The sequence below is a fragment of the Maylandia zebra genome, linkage group LG1 (genome assembly GCF_041146795.1).
Source record: "Maylandia zebra isolate NMK-2024a linkage group LG1, Mzebra_GT3a, whole genome shotgun sequence".
Lineage (NCBI taxonomy): Eukaryota > Metazoa > Chordata > Actinopteri > Cichliformes > Cichlidae > Maylandia > Maylandia zebra.
The window spans coordinates 4,014,859-4,040,948 of NC_135167.1; the positions used below are offsets into that span (position 1 = coordinate 4,014,859).

Genomic DNA, 26,090 nt, shown 5'->3' on the forward strand with positions numbered 1-26,090 from the left:
GGTCTTAGGAGGTTAAATTTAGGGCAACTGAGTTTCTTTGTAATGAACATGGGAAAATAAATCACAAGTAATTTATAATCTAAATATTTACGGTTCATTTAATATGAAACTTTTACTCTTAAAAAACATACAAAATTCTTAAGTTTTTGTGGAAGTTACTATTTGATGAGATCAAACTGAGCTGGATGCAGTCCATGAGCTAAAGCTAGTTTGACACCAGTGGTCAAACTATCAGCTTGTTGCTGCTTTATGGTTTGAGTTAGCTCGAAAGTAACCCCACTGCTGAGAGACTGTATCACACAGCAAGTTTTGAATCCACAATCGCTGTAATTAGAACTGTGTGAGCACTGCTTGATGTTTAAAGGAGTCTTATTAAATTTCTACAGGGAAGCACAAGAGATGGAGAAACCCAGGAGGGAACAACGGAGAGAGAAACATGAAGAACTCAAACAAATTAAAATTACTTAAGATTTAAAGACAATGATACAGAGGAAAGAAAACTGTGGAGGTCTAATTGAGCCTATATATTATTTAGGATACCCCAAATTGAGAGTAAGCAAATCTCTATTAGCCGTATTTTGTTCTGTTTTATTCAGTTATTGGGCAGCAAAGATGTCACGTTAGTGTAGGAGCAGTTTAAAATTGACTGCTTGAAAAAGTTCAATAAAATGGCAATGCTCTTATTTAACAGCAACATCCGATTCGGGCATTCTACATTATCTTATTACGTCTACTCCTGTTTGTCTAAGTGACAACATATATTTATGGTATTTGTGTTTTCATCCCTTAATTGCTAAGCTGGCATATTCAGCTATCAATTCATCTCCCCTGTCGTTTTTTGAAGAGAGACATCCCCCAAAAGCAAACACAGTCGTGCACAGATATTCACTTGGCCTGCCGTCATCTATCAAGTGTACCTCTTCTGAAGGGAAGTGCTTTTAAAATCCGTTTAATAAACTCATGCATTGTCTTTTATTGCCCGAAGCAAAGCTGTCTACATCTCTCACTGTCTAATATCTGGGAGTTCTCTGCCTCTCTTTCACTTTGTGTCTGTGGCTCTTGGTTCTGACCTCTTCCTCTCTCATATAGCATCTTTCCTTTTTCCATCCGTACCCACGCTTATTTTCTCTCTCTCGATATTTCAACTGAATCTGCCAACATTTGTGTTCGTACAGTACGGTATGTGCATGAGTCAGTCTGTTGTCTCTCGTAGGTCCCAGTTAACAATGCAAACCTTAGTGTCTAATTCTACTTTGTTCACATTATTCCTTTGTGCCAACATCAGGTTCCAGTATGAACGGGTTACGGTCCTCAACTGATCCAAATAGGAACAATGGACGATGTTGTTGTGCTGAAGTAATCATGGAGACCGCTGGAGTCAGCGTCTACAGTTGTATTTCTTACAGCTTCAAGCTAACATGCAGCAGAGTAAATCGGACTCCACTTTTCAAGAAGAAATGCCTGCTGCTGCTTCTGCAGGGAGATAGACGAGGATGCGATGTCAAAGCCGGGAGTGATTAGATGATGACTTGTGACCTCACTGAGACAGATTTCATATAAAATTTCAGCATGTGAAGAACCACTTTTAACTACATCTGCCAGCACGTCTCTGCAAAGTCATGGCCAGACACTGAATTCAGACAAATGGCACAAAAAACTCAGATCTGTTTGTTCAGAATGAGGCCACGTTAAAAAATAAATAAATGCCCCCTTTTGTGTGGGAATTCATAACACTGAAGGTGAGCTGATATTGTTCCATGTAAAATAAACAAACAGCACAAAGCAGTTTCAGCTTATTCAAACTGTTAGCATGTTCGCATGGCACAAATGAGGTTAAAATTAAAAGAGCGCCTTGACGGCTGAGCCTGGAAACAGGAACTTTGAGAAAAATGGAACAAAAGTGTAACAAATATAACAAAAAAAGTGTGTGTACTGTTTAGTGCTAATGAAGCCGTCCCACATGTGATGCTCACCCATCCCATGGGCACTTTATTCCACCTGTATTTTGAACTCAACACTGAAAGCATCCATCACTTCCATATACAATTTCAGATTAAGATTTTCATAGTATATATTTTTTGAATAGTAATTTTTTTAACTTTACTTTTTGAATGCAGCACTGAACTGTGTTCACTTGCAATGGCTTTCCATACACGTCCCTGAGCCCATTCAGTGTTTTCCACGATAGAACCATCCCTGCTTTTACTGAAACGCAGCATGAAGGGCTAAGGTGCCTCGAGGTGACTGTTGTTGTCATTAAGTGCTGTATAAATAAAAGTGAACTGAACTGAATTGAATCAAAAATGATGCCATGCAGTTTGTGTCCTTGGACCATGTGCATAGAGATTTCTCAGTCTTTTAATGATATCATACGTATACCTTCAGTGGTGAAATCCTTTGGAGTTTTGCGCTGTAAAACGTTGCTGTCATGTCCTTAGCTAACTTAAAAAGCTGTTCCTGTCAGGGTCCCTGCGGCGTGGATCCCGGGTTTTGAGTTTTTTCTAGTTTTGTGCTTTCGTTTATCCTATTTATGATCCTGTATTTTTTAGTGTTCACATTTAGCTTTTTGTTCTTTCTTTGTGTCTGTAATTCTCATTATTTCCTTGCTTGATGTGAGTTCTTTTGTTGAATTGCATGCCTTTAGTTAAGTGCTCCAGCTCAGAAGGTTCACTCTGAGTTTTTGGTTTTATGATGGGATTATGTGTGAGCTCCATAGCCTTCTGTCTGAAGTGCTATGTTTATCTTACTTACACTTATGAGTTTCCTGTTTTCTGTGCCTTTAGTTCCATACTTGTTTCAGTTGATGACAGCTTCTTAGTTCCTGTTCTATTTTAATAGCATCTCGTGTGCCTGGTATTGAGTTTAACCTTCCTTGTCTATTTTACTTGATTTGTTGCAGCTGTGTTCCCTGGTCTTTTCCATCTTCTTAATTACCTGGTGAGCACTTATTGTGTTTGTTGCCTCTTTCCCACATGGCACTGTGTTTCCATGTCCTGTTCTGTGTAGTCCTCTGGCTTAAATCCTTGTCCAGCATATATATTTTTCCCTTTATCAGCATTAAAAACAGTTTGTTGAGTTCAGCTTGTTGCTGCTTTATGGTTTAAGTAAGTTATCCTGAGTCCAGTTCTGAACCTGATATAATTTAATATATTATATATACAGACATCTGACTAGTTGTGTTTAGAAGTCTTGAAGTTTTTGGGAAAAGTGGACCTTAAATAGCTGTAAGAATAACATCAATGTAATCTGACACCCACTCGCGCACACTATAGCACATACACAGAAAAAACTACAACACACACACACACACACACACAGAGCTGTAGGGACCATGGCCATCGTCCCAGCTAACAATAAAACTGCATTTGGATGAATTAACCATTAAAGTGTCATATCAATCATTCAGTAATACATAAAAATGTCACAATTCTCTCTTGAAAAGAGCACACATGAATAGATAAAACAACCTATTTTTGGCAGCACTCCTCAGAAAAATACTTGCTAAACTGCCTGAATGAAACACCACCCCTTTCACCTTACCCTGTGACACATCAAACACATCACATTATCTCTTTCTTCCACACACTCAGACAAATTATATACACCAGAGCCTGGATGGTGTTTAGATGGTGTCGAGCAACAACAATTCTTCTGTGTTATTTTGCCACGGTGCGATCCATCAGAGAAATTCTGGAAGATTTATATTGTTGTATGCCATAACCTTTTCCTCTATTCCCCGAAGAAGATGTTAACCCTTAATGATTCAGCCCTGCTCACATCCATCTGCCTTAGATTTGTGTAAACTCTGTGGGCAAATTTATGACTGACTTTTGTTTTCTGCAGAACATAAATATATATTGTTTTCTGTACAGAGAAACATCCCTACAAAAAAGTAGAAACAAGCAATTACTAGGTTAGTTAATGGTACTCAACAATCCAGTTTACACAGCCCAGTTAGTGTTGTGAAAAAGGACTCTGTAACGTGGGTGAATTTTACTTTCTCCTCAAACTTTTCACAATAATTATTTATTGAGAAAAAGGCACAATTAATGGTTACATTTCTTTAAAGTTTTACATTTTTCTTTTTCTGTGTTTACCACCTTAGCAATTAAAAAATGTTTTTAATTATTTTCAGGATTTGGAATAACACTGAGCAGTTTACTGATGGGGACAAGGAATGCAGCTACGCTATAACAACAACCCACTTGGGACAGAAACAACAACACCTCAACTCAAACAAATTAGTTCTAGAAGTAAGACTCGACAAAATGTGCAGATTAATTTCAACTACAATTTGCTCATTTTTGTACCACAGAGGTTTTAAAAACTTTTTTCTCTGCAACTTGGACTTGTATCACCAGCTTTGCTGTAGCACAATTATACTTATAGTAGTGTTATATTGTAACTATTTGGGGGATAAACATTTGCAACTTGCATTTCCTGGTGAGTGTCACTGACCAGTCTTTAGGTCTGCTTGACTGCCATCGACCTCCAGCAACCACTCACCAACTGGTTGGACAGCTTTCCCTCATTAACAGTGTTGGGACTGTGTCATTGCTGAACACATATGGATACACTGGAAGAATATCACCTATTTAATTTGTATTATGACCAAAGAAAATTTAATCACAGTCTATTTAACTGTGACAGAACCACCAACTTTGCACAAATCTGCACGACATCAATATGCTGCTCTTTCACTCAGACTATGTATGGTTTCTTTAACTCAGAGTAATAAATCACCCTGAAAGAGCAAACAATGTTTTACTGCTATTTCATTTTTAGGATGGCAGGAAAAAGCAGCAGCTTTACAGAAATGAGAAAAAAATGACATTTAAATATTTAGTCATTAGTGTGCCGCAGTTCAGAAAATCTCACTACTGCAGTTCAATTCAAGAAGAGTGAAGCCATTAATTTAGTGTTATAAAATGAAATATAGGTCCATTATTCAGTACAAACAAAACCTATCAGCTAAATATTTTCATCCATCAAATCATCAAAGCATATTTTACAGTTGTTACTCATAGAAATGAGGTCGTAAAACGTGACAATTTATAAATACAGGGAGGGAGAGCAGAAAGTAACAGACTGTAACCGTCGGGCATCTGTCCACATCTGGAGAATCAGTCTCTGAGAGTCTGCGCTGAGCAGGTTTGTTAGAAATGCCAACGCCGACCCGAGTGATTACTGAGATATCGGTATTGATTTGCTCTGAGGGTCACTCAAAAAAGCTTCTTGTTGTCCTTGCAGAATGTTGTGCTTCGGTCTCTCCCGAGCAGACGTACCCCACAGCTCCTGAGTTTGAATCCAAAGTAACTACTATAAGCCTGGCTGGGAAGTGCTACTTAGGAGCTCATATTACAAAGATACAAAATAATTTCAGATTTTCATTTCTTAACACCTGGGGCCAGACCCATAAAATAATATAAATTCACATCTAAAATCCTCTGCAGGCACACAGGCAGAAATGTGTCCATGCACTATTTTCTATGTTATCTTCTAAAGCCGTGTCCTCTTAATGGCAATCAAGTATATTTTGCTATTTATGTTGTATTTTTTCATCCATCAAAAAGACGATATAATTAATTTACTGTAGTACAATCCCTTCACTTTTGTTTTGAAGCTTCAGTTGCTGGTAACCAGCTACACTGTATGACCAAACGTTCTGAGCCACCTGCACACTACACCTACAGGCACTGTAGGCTATGGAGGCCCATACCATCAAGTTCCCAGAGCTCTTTAAACAATTAATTATTTTTTCAACCTGAAATTCATTGGCTTTGGCTTATTTTCTGTGAAGAACATAAATCCGAACTAATTTTCAATGACCTCATACTGTACCTCCCCCCACGCATTTACATTACATACAAGGTGTTCGGGTCCACTGGACCCAGGTCTAATAAAAGTGTTGAAAGTGTAGGTCCTGTGTTCCCACACTCTGTCCTCCTCCTTTCTGGTGCTGCTGATAGTGTTTTCTTCTTCTTCCCCTCCTGCTCCCGCACAAAGTTGCAACATTGTTAAAAATTCAACTACCAACACCGTCTGCTCTGACATTCCCGCACATTTTACCCTCTTTCTTGAGGGATCCAAATTTTATTTTCTCATACCCTGTCCCACCTGCAAATTAGGGGCATAATACTATAAATAAGACTTTGCCAGTGTGGTTCTTTATCACAACTGATAAAGATGGCAAAAGATTATCTGCTGCGAGGGCCATCCAATTGATTTTGGAAGAGAGAGGAGCTTCGGATGATGATGTTGACAAAGAGGTTTCAGAATATTTCACATTTCTGAAAATTCAGAGTCTGACAGTGACTTTGAAGAAGAGGAGGTTGAGCATCATTTAGTAACAAAACGAAGACGAGTACCCCATCTGCTGCCAGCTCCAGGACCAGAACAAGCCCACCAGACAGCAAGTGAAGAAATATGGATGTCAATAACTGGTGAAATTGAATGGTCTTCTTGCCCAAGAAATGAGCCACCCTGCAGAGCTGTTACTGTGATAAGCCAGGGCCAACACGGCTGACAGTTACTCATGTGCAGGACATCAAGTCTTCATTTGAGCTTTTCATCCCAGATTCCATCCAGAAATTTTTTCTGGATTGCAGTAATCTAGAAGGAAGGTGTGTTTTTGGAGAGAGGTGGAAGGAGATGGACCAAATTCATCTAAGAACCCCAAAGGCCAACTTTGGGGTTCTCATCCTTGCATCCTTGCCACATTGGTTGTATATGTCGGCACAGCCTTGTCAACATTTATACACTGCTGTCTTCTTCTGAATGATACGTGTTGCTACTAAGAAAACCTGCACATCAGCACTGTTGTAGGAGTAGAAGAAGTCGATGGAGGGCACAAATAAAAGCTGATTTATTTTTTTTCCCCAAAGATTTCTCTGGAAAATTGAATCTTTTCAAGTTCAGAGGTGGTGCAGCTAAACTGAGAAAGCATGGGTAAACTTATTTCTTCCAGTGTGCACACATGCTCTAGTTTCACAAATGTCAGTTTGTGTAGAAAAAAAATACATGCATGTTTTTATATACGTACATATTCAGCCCCTGGTGTCTGGAGACTTTTTTTTTTCTGCTCATAAAAAAGTTACAAATCCAAAATCTACATGACTGACAGACACCGAGAGACAGTATTATTAGATTAATGCTGTAACCACCTACCCTGGAAGCTCTTGTTGATGCCTGAAGGGAAAGTGTTTCCCAGCATCACCACAGTGGGGTCAATGATGATTTCTCGGCTCCGGCCCTGCAGTCCTGAAACCTCACGCTGTCCTCCGCCGCCATCCATTCGTAGTGTCATCTCATTGTCATGGCGATCTAGGAAGACCTCGTGCCACTCACCATTGTCGAGTCGATAAGTGGGCAGTGTTAGGTTGTAGTCCCCGTCCCCAAGGTTGTAGAAAACACATAGAAGGCCCTGAAAGATCTGCAATGGGAAAACAGGACGATTAATATAAGCCTTACAAATCCAGCAGGAGACTGAAAAACTAAGGACGCCATTACTGTTTCCACAGGACGTAAGAGAGGAAGTAGCAACCATCTAACAACCAAAGCTTGGTGGAAACTGGTTCACGCAACAAGCCAGTGATCTAAAGCAACACTGTGAAGAAGAGTGGGCCAAAATTCCTTCACAACAATATGAGAGACTGACAAAGCCGCACAAAGAATAACACTTCAAATGATTGCTTTTAAAGGTGGTTCAACAAGTTGGTCAATCATGTGGTGTACGTAGATTTTCACAGGGATGCATATAACTGAAAAGTACTTGAATATTCATGAATTCAGCGTTTAAAGGTACAGTCAATCATTTTTTTGAGATTACTTATTAGAAAAAAAGAATACTTCATTCATAAATCTGCACTAATTGGTGTAAAATCAGCTGATACCTTTGGTTCCTTTGCCACTTCTTTCCCTGACTCAGTTAGTGACCTAGGGGTTCTGCTGGACAGCTCTTTCAAATTTAACAAACAAGTGTCTTCAGTAATCAAATCTAGCTTCTACCAACTTCGCCTTATTGCTAAGGCTAAGCACTATGTCCCTCATAAAGATCTTGAAAAGCTCATTCATGCTTTTGTGACTTCTAGATTGGATTACTGTAACTCCCTCTACTTTGGTCTTCACTCCGCACTCCTTCACAGGCTTCAGCTTGTCCAGAATGCTGCGGCTCGCCTCCTGACTGGCACTAGAAAGCATGCCTCTATCACCTCAGTTCTTATTGAGTTGCATTGGTTACCCATAAAATATCGCATTGAATTTGAAATATTGTTGCTCACCTTTAAAATTATAAATAATTTAGCCCCTCGTTATCTTGTCGATCTTCTTAGTCTATATGTCCCTGGGCGAGCCCTCAGGTCTTCAGCCCAATTACTCCTGGCTCAGCCTAGATCTAGACTTAAATCGAGGGGTGACCGTGCTTTTGCCCTGGTTGCACCGAATCTGTGGAACAACCTTCCTATCGCTGCGTCAGACTCCGTTTTATCTTTTAAATCCCGTTTAAAAACTCATTTATTCAACATACCTTTTCCATCTAGTTAGCGTCCCTGTTTTATATTTGGTTGAATTTCTTATCTATGTACTTTATCTTTTAGCTATATCTGTTCTTAGTAACTTTGTTCTTATATTCCCTTTTATTGTTGTATAATTAGTGCCCTTAACCTGATGACATATGTGGTACTTTGTTAATAGTCTTTTATTTATTGTCTTAAATTTCCTGTTTTTATTGTAAAGCACTTTGGTGTACCACTGGTCTTTTAAAGGTGCTATACAAATAAAGTTGTATTGTATTGTAAAATTACACTAATTCCAATAAATATACACAGGAGCAGGCTCTGGTTTGTGGAAGCCAGCATGCTGATTTGCCATCTTGAAAAAAAAAATATGATGAGATGAGTTCCTTTCACCAAAGAAGCAAACACGTGAAGGAAAGACACAGCGCCACCAGCATGTGGCTAAAATGTTATCCTCTTCCTGCTCAGCTCGAGCCTCATCTTCTGATCTGAACTGTTTCCACAAAAGTGTAGCTGCCAGTTGATTCGCAACTATGAGAAAGATAGAACATGTCAACATTTACCCCGAGAATTCAGAACTGATCACTATTAACTGTTTCATCGATTACTGGAATTCGTCCAGGCTCTGAAGCAGCAAGTCACACCCAGACAATCACACTACCATCACCATGTTCTTTTTATCAAATGAGGTTAGTTTTATGTAACTGTCAGAAAAGTTCAAATTTGTCTCATCTGTCCACAGAATCAGTCTTGTGGATTATAAAGATGATTTCTGGCAAATGAAACAAGTCAGTCAGCAGCAGTTTTTGCCTTGGAACTCTCTGATTTTTAAGCAAACAGGATTATATTTTGTACTACATATTCATTTTGGGTTTTCTTGTTCTTCTCAAAGGTAAGTTTTTAGTGCATTAAAATCAGACTAACATGACGGATTTCTACTTTGATTGCATAGGAGTACTGTCGGAGTAGGAAATGGATAGTAGCCAATGGTTTGTAAATAACTGGACATGAATAACTTGAGCTTCATACATAACATTATACTGCAGTATGTTTCTAACTAATTCTCATGACACTTTGTTTAAGGACACGACATATATTGAGGTGAGCTTGAAAGGAACGCAGATGTGAAGTGCAAATGTGACATGAAATGTGGATGTAAACTATAATTTCATATTTAGAATCCCTATATAAGAGCATATTGTCCTAAATGTTGCCAATAAAACAGACGATGTAGCATTTTAAGTACAATTTTGGATAAAAAACATTGTATCAACGTTTGGACTTATTTGACCTTAAAGAAGATGTCAGAGATCAAAGTAATGTGATATTTAGAATCCCCATATATCATTCCCTGCTTATATGCTGTCAATACAAACAATCACAGTAAGAAACAGAACTTAAATAAATAGATCTGTCTACCATTATTATCACTTTGGCCTTGAAGGAGAGGTCAGAGGTCATACTCTGGCCTTTTTACACTTTTTGTCAATTTTTGAGCAAGAAAAATCGGTGGATATTAGCAAAAGTTTAATGGATTGTTACCATGACCACTCTGCACCTCAATCAAAGCTTTTTGAGCGATCACGTTTACAGATAGAATGGCGCACGCACACACACGCTATCAAAAACAAAACCTGCTTGGGGGAGGTAATTAATGTGAAAACACTAAGTATATCTCTCCTTACAGAGACCTGCTCTCAAGGGATTATCAGTCAACCTCCCTGCGAAACGATTCCTCTGAAAACAGTTTTCTTGCAAAGCAAAGCTGACGTTTGTCTATCTTCGAGCACCTTTCAAGTGTACTTTTCAGTGCTTAGTGGGCATAAACTAAATGACATAGAGCCTCTTTGTTTTGGGGCATTGGCAGAAGTCTGAGCAGCATGGATTTCAAAATCCCAGTAAACAAATTGAAACTGAGGCCAAGAAACCAAAATTTAATGGCTTTTTTCCTCATGGGAGGTCATGAAATTCAGCCTGGTTTTTGTGTACTCTTGCAGACAAAGAAACAAAGAGATCTTTCCTTGGCAGAGGAACTCTCTTAATGGCAGGATGCCATTAGAGGGAAAATATGTTGCGCTGACCTGAGTTCAAATTTCAGGTTTTAAAGCTAATGGATCAAAAGAAAGAAAAGATTCCACAAGGATGTTAAAAGATTGGATCAATAGGACAATTTGGCCAGTAGGCCAATAAGCCAGATCGATTCCATGGGGGTTAGACGTGGGGAAAATAAATAATTCCCAAAACAGAAATTTCCCAACACAGTTTAATGACTGTATGACCAGAACGTGCATTCAGGTAAACCTTTCTCATATCAAGCAATCGGATTCTACCACAAGAACGCCTACGGCCAGTTTTACTCCCTAAGCAGTGACAACATGTGTCTTACCATTTAATTACAAACACCCTGGGAAAAAGGTAATTGTCATTTCTGCTTTTGCTCTGGGCCTAGAATAAATATTAAATGAGAGAACATTGAAAGCTGGCATTTAAACTTGCAATTTGTTGATTTGTAGCACACACACACACACACACACACACACAGAGGCGTGGTTGTCCAGTACAATCTTGTGAGGAATGGGAGAGACAAAAGGAGGAAGCGACTTCGTGGATGAGAGGAGAATAAGGGAGAACACCAGCACTTTCCCCCGTGTTTACACAACAAGCTGTTCTCTTCAAGGCTCAGATCTCGAGATGAAGATTTTGGCTCGGCTGTGATGCTCACCACATGTCTATCACAGAGCAATATTCATTTGAACAAAAAAAAAAATCCGTCCAGGAAGCTGTGTGTCTGCATGTGTGTGTGTATGAAACTCAGCTAGAAGGAGAAGAAAACCAGGATAGAACATGTCCATATGCAGTGTTAAGAGGGATTGGGCGGTGGGTGGGTCGTCCTCATTTCAATTTCAAACTGTTTCCTCCAAGTGTCCCACTGAGCATAATTTTCTCCCCTCCATCTTTGTCTGCCACTGCTGCCACATAAACAGAGGACTGAGATGAAAAGGGCAGAGGAACTGAGACAAAGAAAGTGAGATGTGAAGGAGAAGTGGGTGGCTACCATTAACTCTCTCACTCATTCTCGACAAATAAAGATTTAACAAGTGTTTTTGGGGAGGAAAACTTTGTCAAAAAGAAAACAGCCATCGCTTGCCAGCACCCTCTGTAGCTGTCTACTGATCTCGCAGTCTTCTTTCTTTTTCCTCCTTTTCCCTTTGTCACGTCAGTCCTTCCTCCTCTGCCCATCTTTGGATTTTCCATCAATCCCACGGTCGTTTCTTCAGTTGGATAAAGTGTTGGATGGCTCCAAGGTTGTTTAGTTGGAGGACCGTGGCTCATTTCAAGGCTCTGTGATGAAGTATTAATTATATTCAGAATCCACTGGGGCAGAGCTTTCTAACCAGACACACTCACTGCCACCTGATTTTACCCCCAATTAAAGCTGAACGGAGTGGTGCAATTTGGCTCCTGCTCCGCTCCCTGGGTGGTATGTGACTGAGTGCATTTGATAGTGTGTCTTTGTGTTTTTGCACTAGGTGTGTGTGAAGGTGTGCAACTCCATTTTTCAGTAAACAGTCCCACTGCAGGGACCCTTCCATTCCCCACAGATGCTTCCTGCGACAGACTGCTCTCAGCGCCGCAGCCTTTAGTATTGCAGACATGTGCAGATGATGCATTAATCTCCCCAGTTCTCATGATTAAATAATGGTGTGTGAAGGTAGATTGTGTGCATATATGACTAGTGAAGGCATTTTTTCTTCAACTTTATTTATACTAGGGAATAGAAAGAAATTTGATGCTCAATACCAGCTTCCACTTTGCATTCGTACAATTGTTATTGCCCTTCTGCACCCATATCTGCTTGTCTGCAGAGACCTAATCTGCAGTCAGATGCTTTCGGGACTACACATCAACTTTGCCATTAAAAATAAAAACTGTTGAGCAAATGGCATCGTTTTGCATTTTTACCAGCTTAAAGGCAGATCACTTTAATTTATGTTTAATACTCTCCACGAACACCACAAGCTCCAGTTTGGTGTCAATTTTAGGAAAAAATCTACATGATCTTCACTAAACGAGGTCATTTTAAACAGAAGTGCATATTCTATTCTTTATAACGTGATCAATCACAAATTCTTCATATGTGAAAGAGACTGGCTGTGCAACTGATGAGTTTAGTTCAGGATGTCATTCTGTCTGTCATCCTGCGGTCAAGGTAATCTGCCTTGTAAAAATAAATGAGCCAAACAGCGTGAACTTAATGAAGCATTAAAACTGCAAAGCATCTTCTTGCCCAGCAAGATTTTAATGTCTTATTTAATCAGTCATCAAGCCATCAAGCAGTAAGGAATAGCCTGTCATTTAGAAATAAACTGCAAGTTGATGCAAATTTGATACTATGCAGCATGGACTGTGGAGAAAAAGCAGCTTTTGGTTTTTACAACAAGGACATGACCTTTGATTGTCATTTATGAGCTCCTTCTTTCCTTAATCTGAAAGGAACTGCTAGGGATGTCATACAAACATCAATGATCTCATGCTGGTTCTGTCTTCCCATGTCGTAATACCTGCCCTTTACCCCTTTTGGTTCTGCTACCACCCCACTTGAGAGCTCAATATGTTAATAATAGACCCGTCAATGAGACGGGCTGATCCTATAAAGTTTCGTGCAGCAACTCAGTGCGTGAATATAAACAGAGACAAAGCAGGATGATTGGATGACAGAGTGACTGCTCGAGTGGTGCAGCTTTCTGCAGCCACACTACTGACATGGTAACCGAGCTTTGTGGTAAAATACAAAGTCTGATGAATATCTATGAAAACTTTTTTATTAAGAGCAACTATATGTGTAATTATATGATGAATAACAGTGGCTGAGCCACTTATTGTGATGGTACGCTAATCAGTCATGTTGAGCTGTTAATGCCTGGTTCAAACATCTTATGGAGCACTTATACTAAGCCAGAGTGCATTTGAAATCCAATGTCCAGCTTGCTGTGCGACGTGGGTGGGCCCACCTGAAAAAGCAGGCGTGCATGGTTCACTGGACTACGCTTATAGTGTGATTGCAACTCGAGCTCCAACACGGCCCTCCAATACTTTCTCAATAACAATTACTTATGTTAAAAAATAAATTGCGAGAGGCTAAGGTGTCAGCACTTTTCCCCAAGCTGTTACTCAGGAAGCACATACACATTTTTTTCCTCATTCCTGGGTAATAAAAGTTTTTGCCTTATTGCCTCAAAGGTCTTTTTAAAGTTTGTTTTTATAACCTGTGATTAATTTGTAATCACGTTTGCAAATGTCATCGTGCTGGTCACAAAAGCAAAGTTTGAAAAGAATAATAAATATTTCATCTACCTTTGAGACATTAATAGTCAGGAAAGAAAATGTGCAGGATAAAATCTGCACTGTACTAGAGAATCCAATAATAACATCTTTAATTATGTCCATGGTTAGGTATAATTAAATTTAAGCATATCTAACAAAGCTGGCAAAAAGTGAAAATTAAAGCGGTGAAAGGGTAAAATCTACATCAGTCTTTTAGTTTTAAATTGCAAAAAAAGAGCTAAAAATAAATAAGTTCAAAGTTTTCAGACTATTTCTTTACCGTAGTAATTGTGATATAAACCCACTTTGTGATATACAGCAAAAGATTGCTATGCGTAATGTAGTACGACCGAGTGAAATTCAGCTCCTGTCTACTTCATTTTATCTCAGTAGTCAATAGAAGATTAGTGCCATAGAATCGGTGTGTTCGTGTGCATTCACTCACTGTGACAGAAAGCAAAGATCCCAGTGAGCCAAAATATGGGTCATTCTCACTGCGAGGTAATGAGACTGAAGAGAGGAGCAACGCTCCCTTTACGATGAATATTAATTCTGAAGACACGAACACAAACACTGAGCGCAGGAATTTCCTGGTTGGTTAAGTCGAGGCCGATGGTCCAAAAATCATGCTGGAGCTCGTGAGCTAATTCAAAAATAATTACTTAGTGTAATGGTTCGTACTTTTCTTTTTATATGAAAGATTCGAAATGACTAAATTTGCCACGGAATAATTTAATATAATGTTTTTATATAAAACCCACAAGATAATTCTTGTGGGTTTTTGTTTAATTGCAGTATAAATTAGTACTTAAGTAACAGTGTGGTCATAATCAATATCAGCAAATAAGCTAATATCTTGACTACGTCTATGTGAAATATCTGCATGTATCAAAGTTAGTTCCAATTCTTAAAATTCTTGGGCTGCAAACTATTATACCTACTATTTGTATATTTAAATAACATACATCTATATATTTGATATAAAGCTGTCTCTGTGACCATGGTCAGCGCTGACTGAAGCTTCTACAGGGAGTGCAGAATTATTAGGCAAATGAGTATTTTGTCCACATCATCCTCTCCATGCATGTTGTCTTACTCCAAGCTGTATAGGCTCGAAAGCCTACTACCAATTAAGCATATTAGGTGATGTGCATCTCTGTAATGAGAAGGGGTGTGGTCTAATGACATCAACACCCTATATCAGGTGTGCATAATTATTAGGCAACGTCCTTTCCTTTGGCAAAATGGGTCAAAAGAAGGACTTGACAGGCTCAGAAAAGTCAAAAATAGTGAGATATCTTGCAGAGGGATGCAGCAGTCTCAAAATTGCAAAGCTTCTGAAGCGTGATCATCGAACAATCAAGCGTTTCATTCAAAATAGTCAACAGGGTCGCAAGAAGCGTGTGGAAAAACCAAGGCGCAAAATAACTGCCCATGAACTGAGAAAAGTCAAGCGTGCAGCTGCCAAGATGCCACTTGCCACCAGTTTGGCCATATTTCAGAGCTGCAACATCACTGGAGTGCCCAAAAGCACAAGGTGTGCAATACTCAGAGACATGGCCAAGGTAAGAAAGGCTGAAAGACGACCACCACTGAACAAGACACACAAGCTGAAATGTCAAGACTGGGCCAAGAAATATCTCAAGACTGATTATTCTAAGGTTTTATGGACTGATGAAATGAGAGGGAGTCTTGATGGGCCAGATGGATGGGCCCGTGGCTGGATTGGTAAAGGGCAGAGAGCTCCAGTCCGACTCAGACGCCAGCAAGGTGGAGGTGGAGTACTGGTTTGGGCTGGTATCATAAAGATGAGCTTGTGGGGCCTTTTCGGGTTGAGGATGGAGTCAAGCTCAACTCCCAGTCCTACTGCCAGTTTCTGGAAGACACCTTCTTCAAGCAGTGGTACAGGAAGAAGTCTGCATCCTTCAAGAAAAACATGATTTTCATGCAGGACAATGCTCCATCACACGCGTCCAAGTACTCCACAGCGTGGCTGGCAAGAAAGGGTATAAAAGAAGAAAAACTAATGACATGGCCACCTTGTTCACCTGATCTGAACCCCATTGAGAACCTGTGGTCCATCATCAAATGTGAGATTTACAAGGAGGGAAAACAGTACACCTCTCTGAACAGTGTCTGGGAGGCTGTGGTTGCTGCTGCACGCAATGTTGATGGTGAACAGATCAAAACACTGACAGAATCCATGGATGGCAGGCTTTTGAGTGTCCTTGCAAAGAAAGGTGGCTATATTGGTCGCTGATTGGTTTTTGTTTTGTTTTTGAATGTCAGAAATGTATATTTGTGAATGTGGAGATGTTATATTGGTTTCACTGGTAAAAATAAATAATTGAAATGGGTATATATTTGTTTTTTGTTAAGTTGCCTAATAATCATGCACAGTAATAGTCACCTGCACACACAGATATCCCCCTAAAATAGCTCAAACTAAAAACAAACTAAAAACTACTTCCAAAAACATTCAGCTTTGATATTAATGAGTTTTTTGGGTTCACTGAGAACATGGTTGTTGTTCAATAATAAAATTATTCCTCAAAAATACAACTTGCCTAATAATTCTGCACTCCCTGTACATGAAAAGAAAAGAGTAAAGCTTTTTCACGGTGACTCTTCCTTTTGGATTCTAACGTCTGATGTTGTTTGAGTAATAAGAGATGCTTGGCTGTCTTCTAGGTTTGAATTTCAACATTATGAACATCACGAATGGATCCCAAATGCAACAGTTAAGTAGAGAACAGAGAGGCTGTGGCTATCCTTTCCTAAAAATCCTCCTTCACTCAGGGCAGGGCTGCAAACTACCTCAGATACTTCTGATGTTCCCTGTTGCTCTATTCACCATGAGAAATTCAAAACAAGTAAGTGAAGCTTTGCTCTAAAATAACTTGTGTGTTAATATTTGCAAGATGATTTCCTCACACACAAACTTAGTCACTGAATACTTTTTATTACACCCTTTTTATTTTATGTGCGCTTTTTTTAAAGGAATATTATACATTTTCATTGCAATGTAGATTATATTAAATAATATTTATCTGTGAAGCAGATACCTTCTCTGGATGACATTTCCTTGGCCTATAGTAGCACTAAAGGAAGGTTGCAGTCATTTGTGATCAGGATGTGGCCTTCAACATGCACGTTAAACAAATACGCAGCACTGCTTTCTTTAATCTGGACAGTATCACTAAAAGTAGTGAAAAGAACGATGCTGAAAAGTGAATTCATGCATGTATTACTCCTAGGCTGAACTATATTATAAATTATAATTCAGTATTATCAGTTTGTTTTCAGATCTCTCTATAAAGCCTTCAGGTAGCAAAACGCTGCAGCAAGAGTACCGAAGAGAGTAACATCATTATCTTCCCTTTATTGGCTCCCTGTTGAATCCAGAATTGAACTTAAAATCTTTCAACTCACATACAAAGTCTCCAATAATTTGGCCACATCATATTTTGAAGACCTCATAGTATCACTTCATCCTAACAGAGCACTTCACTCTCAGACTGCAGGCTCACTTGTGGTTCCTAGAGCTGCTAATAGTTCTCAACTTGGATTGGAGGGGTCGACACTCTCCCTACTTTTAACATTAGGCTTAAAACTTTCCATTTTGACAATCTGATAGGGTTCGATCAGGTGACCCTGAACCATCCTCATCACACTACAGTCACACTGGGGCAAACACTAGTTGGGGACTGTGGTATGACCAAAATTATTATTGACAGTGTCCAATGGATGAGCAACCTCGTTGCCTTTGAAATCATTGCTTAGAACAGTGTTTCCCAAGAAATGATCAGGTCTGCCGTGGAAGATTATCTGGTTCCACCTGATTAGTACTCTAAGCGATCGGCGTGAGTAACGGGGAGAACAATTACATTCTCTTCCACCAGAGGGCAGTACAACTACCTGCTCTAATTAAATGTGTTGCCAACTGCAGGTAAAACAGAAGAAGACAGAGAGGAAATTACATAATAGTCATGCTGTGAGGCGACACAGCGCGTAATAGCAATAGATAAATATGTGAAAAGGAAAAGTAGTCAGTCTGACCTGGTCCCGGAGAAAATTCCTAGCATGAGTAGTGGTCAGAAGAAGGCAACAAAGGTATACTGGGGACAAACCGAGCCAATTCTGCTGTGCCTGGTCTATGGGGAAAAATGATCATGCTTTTTGTGACATTTTTGTTTGGTGCTGTGCCACGTGATTTTTCTAATGTGAAATATGTGCCATGGCTCCAAAAGGTTGAGAAACAATGGCTTAAAAGACGGGGGCCAGTCCCGTGACCACCTGCAACCAGCTCTAGTCTTCAAAATGACTTTGGTGCATCAAAATGGCAAAAAATCAGCAATAATTGAGTCATACTGCCAATTACATGCAACGTGTTTGTGATAATGCAGCGATTAACCGTGTAAACCCGTCAAAAAGCTGCAAATCTGTTGCCATCTATGAAAAGAAACTCCTGAAGGAAGTTGCTGCAGAACGTCAAAATTACATAGACAGCTTTTATACAGCAATATAACCAGAACAGAACCAGTTGGAAACCAAAAGAGCTGATCCCCTTTCCACCTATCGCGATTATCGAGACACATTGCAGATGAGTTGTGCTCATCGGTGCAGTGTTGGAAACCTGTCTATGTTTATAAATTAAACATGAATTAATAGCACACCTTCATTAGTTTGCCTGAGAGTGATTACAGGCAGTCCAAGTCAGACCAAGCTTGTTTGGAGGCAGATTCCCCTCCACCACCAGGTGACCTATGCAACTGTCCTCCGGTTGAAAGCGGTCACACGGAAGTTGACGCTACTGCACACACAACACCAGGGCATCCAGTTTGTACCGCAGATGGCTGTCACTCCACGAGCCTGGTTCTGTCAGAGGCACTATCTTTCTGATAAAACAGAGCTGTTGTTTCTTCCCACTGTCACCAAGTGCTTGCTCATCTGATTTCTGGGGTTTTCTCTTTAATATTGTAAGGCCCTTACCTCACAGTATGAAGTGCCTTGAGGCTACTGTTGTAAATTCAATTGAATTTCATGCACGTAAAATTGTTACAGCACAAAAAACAGTGGCTCAAAAAACAGGAACTTTATCAGTAATCAGAGAGACTAAAGTCATTTAAAGAAGAGAGCCTAATATGCTTTGTAATATCTTTTACTAAGCATACTGTTGGATGTGAAGCCATACACAAACAGAAGGGGCTCCTCACAATGTAACAGTGTATCCAACCAAGAGTAACACATACTAATTTCTTCCTCTGATTAAAAGCAATCAAAACTATTACAGTGAAAAATATAATCTTAGCAGGCAGTAAACGGTTATGTTTCCACCAAGAACTCAGCAGGGTTTCCAATGTTTCACTGCTCTGCACTCAGGAATAAATGCACTATTTATGATAGATAAACGATGTGCACTCACTCCCCATGTGGCTGTGCTGATGGAGCAATGTGATATTTAGGAGGGAGTGTGGGAATGGATGAACAGAAAGGATAGACAGATGGAGATCAGAGGAGATTTAAACGGCTGCCATGGTATGGATAATCATCATCATTTAAGACACAGATGTTTGATCAATACGTGTGGTTTGAGTGTGGGGCAAAAGACAGGGAAAGGCACGAGTAAAGAACTGGGAAGGTGCGCGGTGAGCATCTATACTCGTTTGTAAAACACGGTGGAAAATGCATACAGAGAAATCAGATGTTGATCCACCATGTACAGTAATAACATCTGGAAAGCATCTGATTGGCAACAGCGTTATTTTCTTGCATGACAATGATGCCAAACACACAACAGAACGCTATCAGTCCTGGACTGGCCTCCCCAGAGCCTGCAGCTCAACATTACTGAAGCAGTGTGTGATCACCCAAAGAAGCCTTTTGAAGGCTGGAGAACGATTCCTAAAGTCTATTTAACACAGACTAAATAACGCTTGTGTAAGAGAATTCAGGCTGTTTCTGTCTGGCTTTACTTTATATGCTGTATTTCTGTGTATGTTTCCAAGTGTTTTAATCAGATGCTGCACTTCTTTCCCATTTTCCTAACAAATAATAATAATTATTCACATTATTCAATAATAATAATAATTTGCAGTTGTTTGCACACAAACCAATTATTCTAAACAAGTGTCAGAAGTCAGACGTCCTCTGTATATACTGGTAAGCCGCTACAGGCCCGGCCAAGGTTTAATATGTTCCATCGGTGATTAAGATTAGTGTAGTGCAATGATGTGACTGTTTTCATTTTATAAACTGATGGATGGAAAACATTAATTAAAAAGAAGACATGCAACAACACAAAACAACAACAACAAGTGAACATCTGGATATTAACAGCTGGAAAAAAAAACTGTTGAGAAACCAAAAACACTAAAGTAAAGACATGCATCTGTTTCTGGTTGTTTCGAATGTCTTTTATCTGCCCTGAAAGGAAATGTTGTTTGGAAACAGGAGATGTACACCTGTGATGATTTCCCTCTCACTGCCTTAGGTGGGGGCCCCAAGAAGTCAAAGGTAAAAAACAAAAAGTTGTTTACTTTGTTTACTCCTGTCACATCTGTGTGGTTGGCCAAAGCGTCTCACTGAAAGCTGTGTGCCTCCTTTAATTTATTCATTCACTTTTTGTTGACTTGTCTGGCTCATTAGGTCTTGAATTCACATAAGTGACCATGACAAATGAGCATAAATGTCTATTTACTTTTAAATATTTAATCAGTCTGATCCTACGTGAGTTGTCCCTACAGTGTACAAATTCAGGTGATAGCTTTGTATAAAATGCAAATAGATTCATTGTCCTACCAAACTTCACTGGGAATCTAAGGAGCTTGGAGAGAAAAGCGTCTGGACTTCTTTAAGTTTCTTGAAGATGTTTCCCCTCTCATCCGAGAAGCTTCTTCAGTTCTAAGATCAACTGGTGGAGAGTCCCAGATTTTAAGCCCTATGGGAGGGTCCCCAAGAGTGTCATGGACCCCCTATTGATCCTCTACCTAATCACATGTGAAAACGGGTGTGGGTCACAATCAGCCGCGGTTTCGGGTGAACCAACTGTGAAACCTACCCCCCTATCATGTGATTTACTGAGGTCAAATGGCCCAGGATGTGAGTGAGCGTTAAGGCGTCTGGGAAGGAAACTGGATTGTAAGCCGCCGCCTCTGTTCAAAGATGGTTGTTCACAGTGGACATAGACGCTTCTTTCACTCTTCTTTCAAACCATCTCTCTTCTCTGTCCAAAATGTGAACGTTGGAATCCTCGAAGGAGTAGTGCTGGGACTGTACTTCAGTGTACTGAAGAAGCTTCTCGGATGAGAGGTCTTCAAGCAACTTAAAGAAGTCCAGATGCTTTTCTTTCCAAGCTCCTTAGACTTCAGTGTACTTCCCAGTGTACTTCAGACCCAGCCATACACTCAGACAAAAACCAGTTCATCCAAAAGACAAAAAAAAAGCAAACTTAATGTATGCTGTACAGTGTCTACATTGGAGAGACCAAAGAGCCACTTCATGAACGCATGGCACAACATACAAGAGCCACCTCAACTGGACAAGACTCGGATGTTGCATCTTAAGGATAAAGGTCACTCCTTTGAGGATGCCAACGTTCACATTTTGGACAGAGAAGACAGATGGTCATGACTCTCCACCATTTGCTCTTAGAACTGAAGAAACTTCTTGGACGAGAGATGAAACATCTTAAAGAAAGTCCAGACGCTTTTCTTTCCAAGCTCTTTAGACTACGATGAATTCACACATGGCTACAGAAACAAATTATGTTAACTGTTACTTTTGTTGCTTTTACCTCTTTTCAAAAAGTGTCTGTTGCATAGGTATCATTATAGCAAGAGAAAGTGCATGTCATAAGAGCAGTGGGTGGATAAAGAAAATGCCTGCAGTTGCTACAGGATAAAGAGTAGAGCAGAATCTGAAACTGTTCATGAAGCGAGAAGGTAAAATAAAATTGCTTTCCACACAACAAAGCCAAACCCAAACTCACAACCTGCTATGAAAAATTCTGAAAGTGAGGAAAAGTGATGACTCCATCTTCCTGCACTCACCTCCAGACGTAAGTATTCACTTTGCTCCTTTGAGATCAGACTGAAAAGGACACTGCTGTGTTTACGGGTTCGAACCAGGACTTGGATCCATGTCCTCCGGGCAGGCAGCGGGGACGCCAACTGGTAATGCACGTGACTGTGGCCATCAAAGGAGTACTCTGGGACCTCTGGTGTTGGTGGATACAAACACATAACCACACACAGAGGTCAGCCACATAGTGCTACGTTTAAACAGGATTTCAAGTGCAAAACATAATTCTTAGACAGTCTGGATGCTGCTTTCCTCCACAGAGAAGACACCACAAGTCACTTCAGCTAAATCAGTTTTAAAAAGTCCGGTGCTGGGGACAGAAAGACTATGTTAAATGCACAAGATAGAATATGCATGTTTGGTTTAGCTTGGGTTCTTCTGTCTAAGAGTTTGAAGTTTTCACAGAAGTGTTTTTTGTGCATGCCTCTCAGAATAAACCAAGCACACCTAAAACTCTCAAAGCCATTCTTCCATCTCACGGCGTACGCAAGTGAAATTTTCTTCTATCGCTTTCACACCTCTTCCTTTTCTTTGTCTCCTTCCCTTGTAACTTTGACAAAGTCGAGTGGTTCATGAGAGCTCACTTGAAGGCAATATCAAATCAATTTTTTTTTTTGGGGGGGGTGCTTCTAGGCATGGAATATGCAGCTGATCAGCCATGTCCTCTTGAAGTTCCCAAAACTCCATCTCAAATTTTACTTTGCCTCTCACGGCCACAGGCTGATTATATAAAAACATAACAACACCATCAATTTTACACCAACAGTCTCACGTTATTCAACGATGGCTTGTCAAATACACAAAATACTTTGAAGTAGAAGTGGGGGTATTTGTTTTCCTTTCCTCTTCTTTTTTATTTTCCATGTAGACTCCAACAGAGTAAAGGGCAAATATTTAAATTAAAGAGTGAAAGAATAAATAGTGAATTTTGCAAGTTTTTGTTTTACAAGATGAGAGTGACTCACTATCATTTGTTCAGTTCAGTTAATACTGCATCACATTGCAGTTTTATTCCAAAAAAAAAGAGACTTCCTTGTAATTTTCTTACTTTGCAAAGCAATCCACCGGGGTAAATTGGAACTGGGCTGCATGTTAAACACAGATGGTTTAATCTGTTAACGACCGGAGCGCTATTTGTCATATAAGACATAACAGAAGAAAAGAACCATTTGTACAGACTGCACACCAAATCTTGACCTGTTACGATTTCAGATTCTACATTCGAGTCGTGTCTGAGTCTCACTGTGAAATAGGAGGCAGAAACCAAACAAGACCGTAAAGCCTGGACTAGTGTGCTGCGATCAGCAGAAAGCATGACTGAAGGTGTCCTCCTCAACTCCAAGGATGTGTGCGAGAGGCCACGTAGGACCAGAGCCATTAAAGAGCCAATCTCAGTCCAATAAAAGTCTGCAATAAGCCAATTGTCTCCACAACCACACGACCAGCACAGAGAGGCTCAGAAGAAGCCATCTTCTTTAGGCCAAGGGGCAGGGTAGGTTGCTTGGTGAGTAAAACAAAAATTACACTGCAGTGTACTTCTGAGATTGGAAACTGATGGAGTGCCGTTAGTGTCTTCTTGAGTCATCCTTGCCTGCATTTATATATCTGCGATACACTTGGAGCATTGTCATGGTTAGTTGGCGATGTCCCGGGTATCGCTTCACAAAGCTACTTACACCCCATTATTCAATTTGTTTATTTTAAACCCTAAAAGTCAAGGCAGCGCATCCTAATTTTTATGGAAGAATTCATAGACGCTGCCAATGAGTGACAGCAGTGAGGTCTGGTAGTCTCAGGATCTCGTCTCTACTTTTTGCAGATGGTGTGACCCTGCTGGGTTTATTCAGTAGTGACCTCCAGCTCAGCCTGGGACAATTTGCTGTGCCGAGTGTAGTCGGACTAAGAATCGGGAACTACAAGTTTGAGGCTGTGGTTCTCAGACAGAAAAGGGTTAACTGCCTACTTCAGGTTAAGGATTAGTTGACACATTAAGTGGAGGAGTTCAAGTATATCAGGGTCTTGCTCACAAGTGAGAGTGGAGTAAAGCAGAGCAGGAGATTAACAGATGCTTTGGCACGCTGTTCATTACGGTGAAGAGAAAGCTGAGTGTGAAGCTAAAGCTGTCGATTTACTTGTTGACTTTCTGACCCTCACCTAAAGCCACAGGCTGCTGGGAGTGACTGAAAGAATAAGAACAACATACAAGAGAGCAGGCAGACCTCATTCTGATAGGTGTCTGGGTTGAACCGTAAAGTTAGGGTCAAGAGCTCAGTCATTCAGGAGGTGATATAGGGATCTCCCCAGGATGCCTCCTGGATTACAGATGTGTTTCGGGCATGTCTAACTTAAAGGGGCCCACAGGACATGTTGGAGAGAGATTATGTTTCTCAGCTGGTCTTATGTCCCTCTTAAATAGAGTTGTTCCTTCCCACTGTCTCAAGTGCTTGATAAAAGGGGGTCACTTGATAGTTGGAGTCTCTCTCTGCTATTTTAGGCTCTTTACCTTACAATATAAAGTATCTTCAGGAGACTGTTGTGATTTGGTGCTGTGCAAATAAAACTGAAATGAACTGAATGCCACTAAAACTATTTTAAAACATTAACTTCTGGCATTTCCAGGTGAATAAAGTTGGGTTATTTTCCACAGTTGCGCTTTCACACATGCAACACGCAGCAGGAAATAGTCCGCTTTCACATGTGTTCAGACATCTAGAAATGTGATGTGTCGTGGCGCTGCCAGGATGCAGCATGTGGTAGGTGCCACACATCATACCCACTTGTTAGTGTTAATTGCACAGCACACACACAGGCACAAACTTACATTAACACAAACCTTGTATACGGGAGTTGGCAGGTTAAAGAAAACGTCTAGCCTGGATGTATTTGTTCACATATCCAGCTCCCCTGGATAGCTCTTGGAAAAGTTCAGGGCTGCTTGTGTGAAAACAGCTTAACTGAAGTGCTCCATGTTTGTAGTTGCATCCTCAGCTAATTTATTAAATGCTTTGGTTCACCCTCAGCTGCTGCGTCCTTTGCCATAGTTGTTGTGGCCTTGGAGCCACACAGCTTTTATTCTGTTTTACAGTCTAGGTTACCCGGTAACAAAACAGGGGGTTCTCGTCAACAATATTTATGGGAATGTTAACCGTAAAATTTCTGACAGCCATGTTTACTATAGCCTTGAAGACCAAAACATTACACTGAAAATAAAGCTGCTCAGGATCCCTTGAAGCTGTTGGAGGAAACAGCCTGTACCATGTGACACAGCTGAAGTGATAAGCTGGGAAGGACGTGTGCATTTTAGCATTTAGAGCGATTTTGTGATAGCACAAACTCCTTGTCCGACAATCACCAAATATGTGTTCGTTTCACATACTGTAATCTGACATAGTCAACAGGGAGTAAATGATCTTTGAGGCCACATGGATGATTTTCTTTTCTTTTTAATGTTACTGTCAAGAACAACATTTTATTGCATAATGTAAAACAAAAATAATAAAAAATTGGCATACCTTCTTCACACTGGTGTCCTGTGTATCCGGGTATACACTGGCAGCTGAAGGAGCCCCACTCACCGTGACAGCGACCCCGGTGGCCACAGGATGGATAGCCCATGTTGACACAGCTGCTATCTGTGGTCAGGCAGCCTGGAGAGCTGGACTGCGAGTCGGCCGGGGAGCCCAAATCATACAGCTGAATGGAAGAGATACAGGGGAGGAGATGGGAGGATTAGTAAATTTAGAGAAGGTAAAGTTGAAGAAAGGAGAAACTGGATATAAAGTGAAATTGGAAAAATATAAACAAAGTAAAACAACAAGAAAGCAAGAAGGAAAACGAGGCGGAAATAGGAGGGAAGAAAAAGTGGAAAAGTTGAGATGCGAGGAAGGCAATAGGGAGAGGTGCCAAGAAGTAAGTAGCTTACATACAGAAGGCAAAAAGGCAAAGTGACAGCAGAGAAAATGGGATTAGGGAAGACACGGGACAGACGTATAAGGGGGTCAGCAGCCAGAGGGAGAGTCGGAATATTCGAAAGAGGTAAGTAAAGTCAAAGAGAATGAAAATGAATCGATTGAGGAAGAAAACTCTAAAATACACTGAAAGACATAAACTCAGACAGTCTCTTTCTTCAAATTGTCATCTCTCTGTCTCTCAGAGTCTCTCGTTACAATG

General features: G+C 40.2%; 1 protein-coding gene across 1 annotated transcript in view; it reads right to left on the bottom strand.

Annotated features, from left to right (window-relative positions):
• The window catches only part of LOC101467318 (neural-cadherin), a 344,359-nt gene that overhangs the window by 39,359 nt on the left and 278,910 nt on the right, over window positions 1-26,090 (bottom strand). The window contains exons 31-33 of the mRNA XM_076888121.1: window positions 25,433-25,613; window positions 21,890-22,056; window positions 7,168-7,432 (exon numbers count right to left, since the gene is read on the bottom strand). Of these exons, the coding sequence (XP_076744236.1) occupies window positions 7,168-7,432; window positions 21,890-22,056; window positions 25,433-25,613 (613 nt within the window). The remainder of the gene's footprint in view (window positions 1-7,167; window positions 7,433-21,889; window positions 22,057-25,432; window positions 25,614-26,090) is intronic.